The 9,893-nt window shown below is 37.3% G+C and overlaps 1 protein-coding gene across 1 annotated transcript; it reads left to right on the top strand.

Moving 5' to 3' along the window:
• The first annotated feature begins 6,957 nt into the window (after window positions 1-6,957).
• LOC126473878 (RNA 3'-terminal phosphate cyclase-like protein) lies at window positions 6,958-8,545 on the top strand. The gene has a single exon (XM_050101215.1). It carries the CDS (start codon window positions 6,980-6,982, stop codon window positions 8,144-8,146), a length of 1,167 nt encoding a protein of 388 aa, XP_049957172.1. The 5' UTR covers window positions 6,958-6,979; the 3' UTR covers window positions 8,147-8,545.
• Window positions 8,546-9,893: the final 1,348 nt, after the last annotated feature.

The raw sequence follows: 9,893 nt of genomic DNA, 5'->3' as shown, positions 1-9,893 counted from the left end.
TGTAGGAAGTCTACTGTTCTTAGCACAGACTCCCAGACCAGACATTTGCATTTGATGCAAGTACAGTAAGCATGTTTTGCAGTGATCCAAGAGAAAAGCACTGGATGCCAGTCAAGATAATATTCAGATATTTAAATGGAACTGCTGATTACAAGTTAAAATATTCTAAAACTGGAAATGTAAATTTAGAAGGATGCAGTGAGGTAGATTGGGGAAATGAGCTGGAAAGCAGACACTCCATCACTGGAAGTTGTTTTAGACTATGAGAGGATTGATATCTTGGTCATGTATGAGACAAAGAAGTGTTGCTTTGAGTACAGTAGAAGCTGAATATATGGCCTTGTCCTCCACTATCCAAGAAGCTCTTTGGATCTGTACACTGATGAATGAAATAGAATCTCCTACAACATCGAAGCCAACTACCAAACTTGCAAAAAATAATGTCACCATTGTAAGATCCAAACATATTAACATAAGGCATTATCTGATCTCCTAACCAAGCCTCTCAGTAAGGACAAATTTCAGAAGCTGGTGAAACATTATGGTTTAACCTCGGATGTATAGTGTTAAGTATTTGAAAAATATTTGTTCAGGGGGGAATGTTGGGGATACGTGAACAAACATTTTCCAGTGTGCATGGTGGCACACAAGATATGATGAGCAGAGTGCATTAGACTCTGTGGAATATACATGTTCCATGTTTATTGATGGGGCAACGTAATATAATTTGGTAGTCAAATGTATTAATATGTGTTGTGTGAATAAAGCATAAGTTTATTTTGTCCCTTAAATAGTTCTTACTTGTCATTTAGCTGCGTTAATCTGCATAAACTACAACAGTTTTCAATAAACTAAAGTGCCGGCACAGAAGTGCTGAAACGTGTTTTGCATAAAAGGCAGAACCTATAGCCAATAACGAAACATTAAGTATGCTCGAGAATGGTGGCATTATGAAGGTAAAACGACGTAAAACACAAATTTTCACGGTTCACTGAACTGGCACGAACAGGGACTTTTGCAACTGCCAGCCATTTCATGACAAATGTTTCTTCTCATTCTCTGATCATTTACTCATGCACAAACTTTTCATAAACGTCAGAAGTTAATTCCCAGTCGATTCGTGCTGAACGTTTTCATTGCTGTTAGGATAAAAAAAATATATATCCAACCTCTAAATGATTGCACAACTTAAAATAAGATCAACAACAGAACAACTATATATATTTTTTTAAAACTTCACAGATCACTAATACAAAGAACAAATACGTCAAAGATATTTGCACATATGTAACAGAAACAAATATGTACTTGTAATATTATTTACAATCCTTTAACACTCTCCCACAAGTTCATGTTTCATCACCAAATCAAGAATTTTGCTCAGTCTTTATTTTCATTAGTTACTTCCATCCCAATCAAAGTTTTCATTCTTGATAGCTTCTTTGCTGATAAGCCCTTAGTAAGAATGTCAGCTGCCTGATCTTGTGTTGTAGCATACTCGACATTGATCGTCTTGTCACTGACTAACTATTGTACATACTGATAGTGTGTTTCAATATGCTTAGAGCATTCTTAGAATCCTGCGTCTTTGATATATTTAATAGCACTTTGATTGCCAATGCGTAAAGTAGGAACTGAACTGTCAATTTCTGTCAATAAAAGATCGAGCCATACTAGAGATTTACTTGCCTCACTGGCAGCAACAAATTCATCTTCCATTGATGATTGTGGGACACGTTTCTGTAGTTTACTTTTCCACATTACTGGTCCACCACAAAACTTCATTAAAACTCCACTTGTTGAACGTCTAGTCAATTTTTCACCTGGATAATCAGTATCGCTATAACCTTCTATAGCAGAAATGTTCGTTTTCCTAAACTGAATTCCATCGTTTATTGTACCCTTTAAATATCGAAGAATTCGTTTAATTAATTTTAGGTGTGCTTCAGTAGGCGAATCTTGTGCTCTTGAAGCAATATTTACAGCATAATCTAGATCTGGACGTGTCCCCAATGTTAAATATGTGAGACTGCCTATAATTTCTCGGTAAGTGTCGGTACCAGTAGCTGGTGGTGAATTATCAGATATCCATCCAGGCTCAATTGGTAATGATATTGGCTTTGCATCAGTCATATGATACCTGGCTAACACATATGCTCTCTGATTAATCTTCATACAATCATTAAATCTTTGGATTTGCAAGCCAAGGTAACAATCCACTTCACCTAGTACCATATCAAACTCTTCATGTACTTGTTTTGTGTTATTGTTAACTGTTTCACCAGGTCCCATTATCAATCCATCATCCACATGAAATAAAACGATTAAATGTACATTAAAATAAATACAAGGATCAGCACTATTCTCCGGCAAATTTGATTTCTTAAGGTATAACTTTAAACACTCATGCCAACATTTTGCTGCTTGCTTCAGTCCATACAAGGTTCGAAGCAATCTGCAAACACGGCCTGTGCCGTCATGTTAACCTTGTGGTTGTTGCATGTAAATTTCTTCCTCCAATTTACCATTCAAGAATGCTGCTTTAATGTCAAATTGTTTGATGCTCCAATTTCTTTGAACAGCAACACACAATAGGGCTCTCAGAGTTTCAAACCTAACCACAGGACTGAAAGTTTCAGAAAAATCAAGCCCTGGCTTTTGGCTAAACCCTTTTGCAACTATCCTTGCTTTGGACCGTACAATGTCATTGTTATTATTCAATTTGATTGCAAACACCCATCGATTTCCAATAGCCTTCCTTCCAACTGCTAAATCAACTAATTTCCAAGTACCAACCTTTTGATGTGAGTCCATTTCTTCATCCATTGCAGCTTTCCAATTTTCTCCATCTGAGGATTTCACTGCTTCACCATAGTTCCTTGGAACTCCTCTCAGAATCATCATCTTTGGTCGCACAGGTTCATCTAAGTAACGTATCGGCCCTCTAATTGTTTGTCTGGCCCTCAAAACTCGATGACCATCTGCATTTTCAGTCGCTTCTACATGATCCAGACTGTATCATTCATAGGCGATATGTCAACTAATTAGGTAACACTACTCTTCAATGATTGCTTCAATATTTCACCCCTGAATTTTCCATCTCGACTAACAATAACTAAATGCATATCTGTAAGGTATACACAATAGCCATGGTCATCATAACCAACTTTATAACCTTTCAGAGATTTGGTATCAAATTTTCTCCGTTTCTGTGCTGGAATCCAGACAAAACATTCTGTCCCAAATACTTTTAGATGATTAAACTGACTCTTCCTTCTCAAAAATAATTCTATTGGTGTCTTTCCTTTAACCTTAGTTGGCCAGTTCGGTTCAGAGTATGAGTAGCTGCAAGGATAGCTTCTCCCCATAAAGTTTTTGGAATATGCTTTGCTGACTGAAGCCATGAATGTACCATTTCGCAGATAATCCTGTTTTCACATTCAGCTACTCCATTGGCCCTTATGTTATTAATACATGACTGCTTTTTACGTTGTTACAAATTATTATTACTGAAATACCACATTTATTTGTCACGATACACACAAATGCGGGCTAATAACAATATTTAGAAAGTATTAGAGCATTATGTAAGAGGAATGAACACACAATTAGAATACTGTATGTCTCATTTTTTTTATTTTGTAGAAATATTTCATGAACAACATGCCGATGATACTTTCAAACTGTTCAAGTAACAATGTAGATACAACATGTAAAAACGGTTTAGTTATTACTAGTTTTAAGCAATAGTGTCATTAATTACAACTTGTTTGTACACATACATTAGAAGTTATAAACAAAGTAGAAATTAGAACTTTATGAGGTATAGAATAATACTAGGTCAGCTAAAACACACACTAGTTCTCCTTGTCTTCGAACTCGCAATCAGCGTCATCATCCCCATTTGGAGGTGAATGCCAAACAATTGACGAAAGTGGCGTAGTACATCCTGCCACTGCTTATTATGAATGGCATCAAAGATTTCAGGTCATTTAATTTTTCTTTTGACAGAGGAAGTGGTTGGTTTGATATAGGCTCCTGGCTAGCTTGGTTTTGGCTCCCATGCCGTTTCCCTTTTTTTCTACTTATGTCCAATACTTTGAACGGTACATAATCTTGGAGAGTGGTTTTGTACAACAACCTGCCATGTGAATCTTCATTAAACGCATATTTAACCCACCTAACACTGTTCCAATACACAGTTCCGCTTCGGTGTTTTCAGTCCTGTGGATGAAGATGTTTTTCATGAAGGACTTGAAATCAAAGAACTCCCTTTGCTCCATTTCGAATACAATAAGATTTGGATCACACTGTATGTACCTCATGAAGGTCACCCAATTCCTTGGAATTTCAATGGGGTTTACAGATTTTTTCTTTGCTCTCTCAATAAGGGCATGAATTGTGTCAGCTTCCATATGAGTATGACCTGGCTCTAAGAATTTATGGTGGATAACAAGTGGATGCCCTTCTTTGTCACGTTTTTGCACGACATAAAGGAACATTGCGCTAACAAAGATGTTTCTTGTTTGACCTGGACAACAGTCGCTGTAGAATATTACTTCTGATACTTCTTTGTCTAATACATTGTTTAGGTACTTCATCAGACACGAAGCAATTTCTTGGCTACCACGTTTGGCAATGGTTTCATCCCACATGAAGCACATTTTTCGTTTTGGATTAGCGTGATTACATATAGTGTGAGATTATAGGTCCAGAGCTGCCTCTTGTAAAAAGATACTCCATTCACTAAAAACAGCGTTGCAAGGCACTTTTGCAAATCGAAGGAAACGACAGCTAGCTTTTTATCCTTCAAAGACAACTTCTTGTCTATATCCTTCTGTTTATACGCAGCTTTGGCAATGTCAAGGTGTTCATTTTTCAACTTTTCAGCATTTATTCGCTCTTCTTCTTGGTCGGTAGATTTAATAGTCATATCAAATTTATCACATTTTGCGCAAGTATCAAATTTGGCCTTTTTAAATTGATAGTTGAAATTTTCCACAAACATCTGCCTGTAGAAAGACCTACTCTAGGATATGATGATGTTCTCTGTACAAAAGTCCACATATAGTTTGTAGATTTTAGAAATTGTCAGATTGAGTGAAAGGTACTTTCTTGCAGTATGTGAACGAGAGTAATGAGATTCAATGGCATGAAACATCTGTATATGATCGAGAATAGACTTCCGTGCCTCTTGAGACACTTTTGGCTGGTTCCCATTCTTTACCCGCAGATCTTCAGCGCACATACCTGAGTTCGATTTCTTTTTTTCTCCGTTACAACTCGGACTTTTTTTAAGGTGACGTCAAGTATATCTAAAAACATTTTTTGAGAGACTGCAATATGCTCACCAGATTTAGGGAGTGAATAGAGGCGAGTGAATTTTCGCCTACTCTCCAATTCTCTACCATCTCGTAATCTTTGGCGAGCTTTACCTTTTTCACAAACCAATCCTGCTATGAATTGGTTTTTTGTTTCATTACTGAATGAGTAATAGTCTGCAAATATAGTTTCTCTTTCAATTGCACTGAATTTTTCGAAACACTTCAGCCTACATGTACAGGCTGCTTTAAGACCTTTGGCCTTAACCGTTTTTCCTGTAGCATTTTTATATTCTAAACCTGCATTTCTTCTTTTCTTTCTTATTTCTCTTGCCCACGGGTTTGGGTTCCTCATCTTCTTTCTGGTAATATTTCCTACAACCTTCTTTCTTCCACGTTTTTTCATTGTCGATGCACTTTTTGTTCCGGAAATAAATTGTCCTGTTCGTTCTCTTCATTATTCAATTCACTCAAAGCATTCATTTCGTTTGGTGTGTTCACGACATTCAGTTCATTCGCTTCATTCCGTCCATTCGCTTCACTGCCTGTATCGCTTGAATTACCTTCCGAGGGAAAATACTCATAAGAGAAAAAGTCATTTAGATCGCCACAATCAGGTGGTGAGCTGCTGACGTCAATCTCACTACTAAGTTGTAAAAATTCTTCGTCAGTGCACGACAGTGCCTGTTGCTGGGGCTTCCGAGACGGACCTGAAGAGAACGCGTATGCTAATAATTTGTTTAAAACACAAATGTACTAATAATTGCTAATTTTATACTGATTATTATAGTGTAAAGGAAACAAAACTAATGCTTAAGAGTCCAGTGTAATAAAGTAAAAGGAATAAAACAAGTTTTCATTACCTTTGCTTGGAATTTCTCTCAAACCCATTTGTAGCAGCTTTTTCCCTCTTGTTGCCATCTTGTAACCTTTGTAATAATGGTCTAACTGGCGTTTGAACAAACACTACAAAACAATCTCGACAAGCGGTTTCAATACAGTGTCAACACACAATTACACAACAGTGTCAACACAAGGTTATACAACAATGCCAACACATGTTGCTTGACTTGTCACAAACACATATGGGTTAAAAGGGCCAATGTGCAGTTTGGCCCTTTTATTTATACAAAAATATATTTCAAACGGGCTTAAGTGTATATTGGCCTTTCTTCCCATTAATGCTATTCTGACATTCCGTCTGGACATGAGCCCTAAATGAATCTGTATCTCTGTTAATAAAGGAGCTGGACATTGGCATTTTTTACACCAAAACTGTGACCTTACGGATAGTGTCGTAGAGCCAATAACTGAAAAACGTTGATTTTGGACATTGGCACTTTTAGCAATAAGCCACAAAACTATATATTTAAAAAAAAACTTCACAGATCTCTAATACAAAAAAACAAATACATCAAACATACTTGCGCACATGTAACAGAAACAATAATGAACTTGTAATATTATTTACAATCGTTTAACAGTTGCTAACTCCATTCTCATTGGTTGACTGCACTGTCGAGACTTATTTTAGGAATGGAGCGAATTAGAGTACATGTGGAATCCTGACTGCACGTAATCGATTACCACAATAATTACGATTTATCGATTAATTGCAACTAATCGCCCATCCCTGGAAGTGTTTACACTTTGCAATAATGTTTGCATGTGGCCAGGTGCGGACAATGATGACGGAAGCGAGTGATGTTTTAAAATTTGATGGAAGTAACTATTTACGACAGCGGTTGATATTATCGACGTTAAGTGGAAAAGCTGTTAAAGTTAAGGATATTAGATCTCGAAGTGACGATCCAGGCCTTAAAGAGTTTGAAGTGAATCTTGTGAGGTTGTTAGATAAGGTAACGAATGGCTCAACTGTAGAGGTTAATGAGACAGGGACCTCCTTATTTTATCAACCTGGTTTGCTGTTTGGAGGACATGTTGAACACGAATGCTGTAAAGCTAGAGGTATTGGTTACTATTTGGAAGTGCTAATAGCTCTTGCTCCTTTTTGTAAGAAACCGCTAAATGCTGTTTTGAAAGGTGTAACAAATTGTGCGACAGACATTTCAGTGGATGTGCTTCATAATGTTGCCCGTCCAATCCTACGAAGATTTCTTGGAACAGACGAGGGACTTGAATTCTCAATCACAAAGCGTGGTATGGCGCCAGGTGGTGGCGGTGAAATTGTTTTCAAGTGCCCAGTAAGGAAGCAGTTGAAACCTTTGCAGTTAGAAGAACCTGGAAAAATTAAACGTGTACGTGGCGTAGTTTATGCAGTACGTGTTTCACCAGCGATTGCGAACAGACTAGTAGAATCAGCGAAAGGCATCATTCTAAAGTTTTTGCCTGATGTGTACATTCACACTGACCACTGCACTGGCACGAAATCAGGCAAGTCGCCAGGTTTCGGTATTGCTTTGTACGCAGAAACAACATCAGGTGTAGTATATACTGGTGAAATGGTTTCCAGAGCTGCTGGAGCAAATCTGCCTCCATCGGTACCAGAAGACATAGGAAGAGAAGCAGCATATCGACTGTTGGAAGAAGTGTATAGGGGTGGCTGTGTAGACTCGGTGTTTCAGAGCCACACCACGTTATTTATGGCTCTCACACCAAAAGATGTATCTGTGTGTATCACTGGACCATTATCACCTTATGCAATACAGTTTCTTCGTCACATGAAAGAGTACTTTAATTTGGCTTTTAAACTTGATGTAATAGAGACTATAGATAATGAAGATGAACTAAATGTTGGTTCCAAGAAAGTGAAATTAACTTGTGTTGGTGTAGGCTTTACAAATCTAAGTAAGAGAGTAGCATAGTAATGTGTGTTTATGAGCACATGATTCAATTTGAGTGACGAACATTTTATAATGTTCTGTTGTAGATTGCAACTTTGACAGCCCTCTGTTGTTTTGGCAGATACTGTGCAGGAGGAAGATTACTGAACTGTTGCTGCAAAATATGTCTATAATATGAAATATGTAAACAGTAGCTTTCTTCTCATTTTGCGTGATCTTCATCATAAGTGACAAGATGTGGAATTGTATTTATTAACTGGACACCACATTGGCAAAATATGTAAATTTTTTTTCTTGGTGTGCATAACCCTGGATGGGCAAGAGTCTGCTCTACATGCAATTTACTCTACACAAGCTCTGACCACAATTTTATACAATATGTATGAGGGTGACTCAATAAATGAATCAGTACTCTTTAAAGTCTTAGGTATCTATGTTGATAACCTGAAATAGAAGCCATGTGTTATAGGTTTTAAATGATGGCTTTGTAGCCTTTGTATCACAGATAACAACAGATTTTGGAGATGAAAGTGTAAACCACTGACATTGTTTCCACTTGTTTTCAGTACTGTATTATGACAAAACTCATGATGGAGGAAGAATGTGTTAACCTGCAGACAAGTGTGGATAATAGATTGTGTCACACTAGAACTTCTTGTAGAATGCTCACTAGACTATTGGGACTACTGTTAAGAGCCTGGCAGTACATTTACTCCTTTGAGATTTGGTGTCATCAACCAATCACAGTTCAAAAATAACACTAACATGTATACAAGTATTACTGGGTAGAGAAATGTCTTACACAGTCCATCACTCTGTTGTACCAAGGCACAGAAAGGAGTGATGTATAGCATCATAAAAATTTTAGACTGTCCACCTAGCAAGGTAATGGATTTGGTAGGTCATAAAATTAACTTTCCAACACACACTGAAGTTATATGTGCTTCCCAGTTGCTTGAAAGCCAAACTGCAAAGATTTATTTCTCCTCAATTCTGTTCAGTACCTACTTCAGTACTTGACCTACCCATCTGCGTTCTGTAGCATCAAATTTTAAAAGTTTCTATTCTCGGAACTGTTTATCAGCCACACTTCACTTCCACGCAAGACATCATCCAGCCAAATTCCTTCAGGAAAAGACATACTAACACTTAAATCACTATTTCACGTTAACAAATTCCTTTTCTACTGATACTCTTTCGTTGCTATTGTCCATCTCCATTTTGTACCCTCTATGCTTTGGCCATCACCAGTTATTTTTCTGCTCAAATCTTCCGATTTTTTTTAGTATCTCATTTGTTTATCTAATTTCCTCAGCTTTGACTGATTTTCCTTGAGTAAATTCCGTTAAATTTACCTTACATTTGTTTCTATTCATTCCAAGACACTATCCATTCTGTTCAACTGATCTTCCAAGGCCTTTGCTGTCTGACAGAATTTCACTGTCAGCAAATATCAGAGTTTTACTCCTTTGCTCAAACTTTAATTCCCTTTCTAAATTTCTCCCTGGTTTCCTTTACTGCTCACTCGACAAACACATTGGATGACACTGGTGATAGGCTACTGCCCCATCTCGCACCCTCTACATCTACTGCTCTGCTTTTGTCCTTTCTCATTTCTACAGTCTGATTTCTGGGTGAGTTGTAGATAACCTTTCAGTCCAGTTATTTTATCCTCACTACCATCCAGATTTCAAAGAGTGAAAGCTTTATCTAAATCGACAATTGCTGGAAATGTAGGTTTGCCTTCCTTCAGTCGGTTTTCTAAGAT

The sequence above is a fragment of the Schistocerca serialis genome, chromosome 4 (assembly GCF_023864345.2).
Source record: "Schistocerca serialis cubense isolate TAMUIC-IGC-003099 chromosome 4, iqSchSeri2.2, whole genome shotgun sequence".
Taxonomy (NCBI): domain Eukaryota; kingdom Metazoa; phylum Arthropoda; class Insecta; order Orthoptera; family Acrididae; genus Schistocerca; species Schistocerca serialis.
This window is presented reverse-complemented; position numbering and strand designations above follow the sequence as displayed.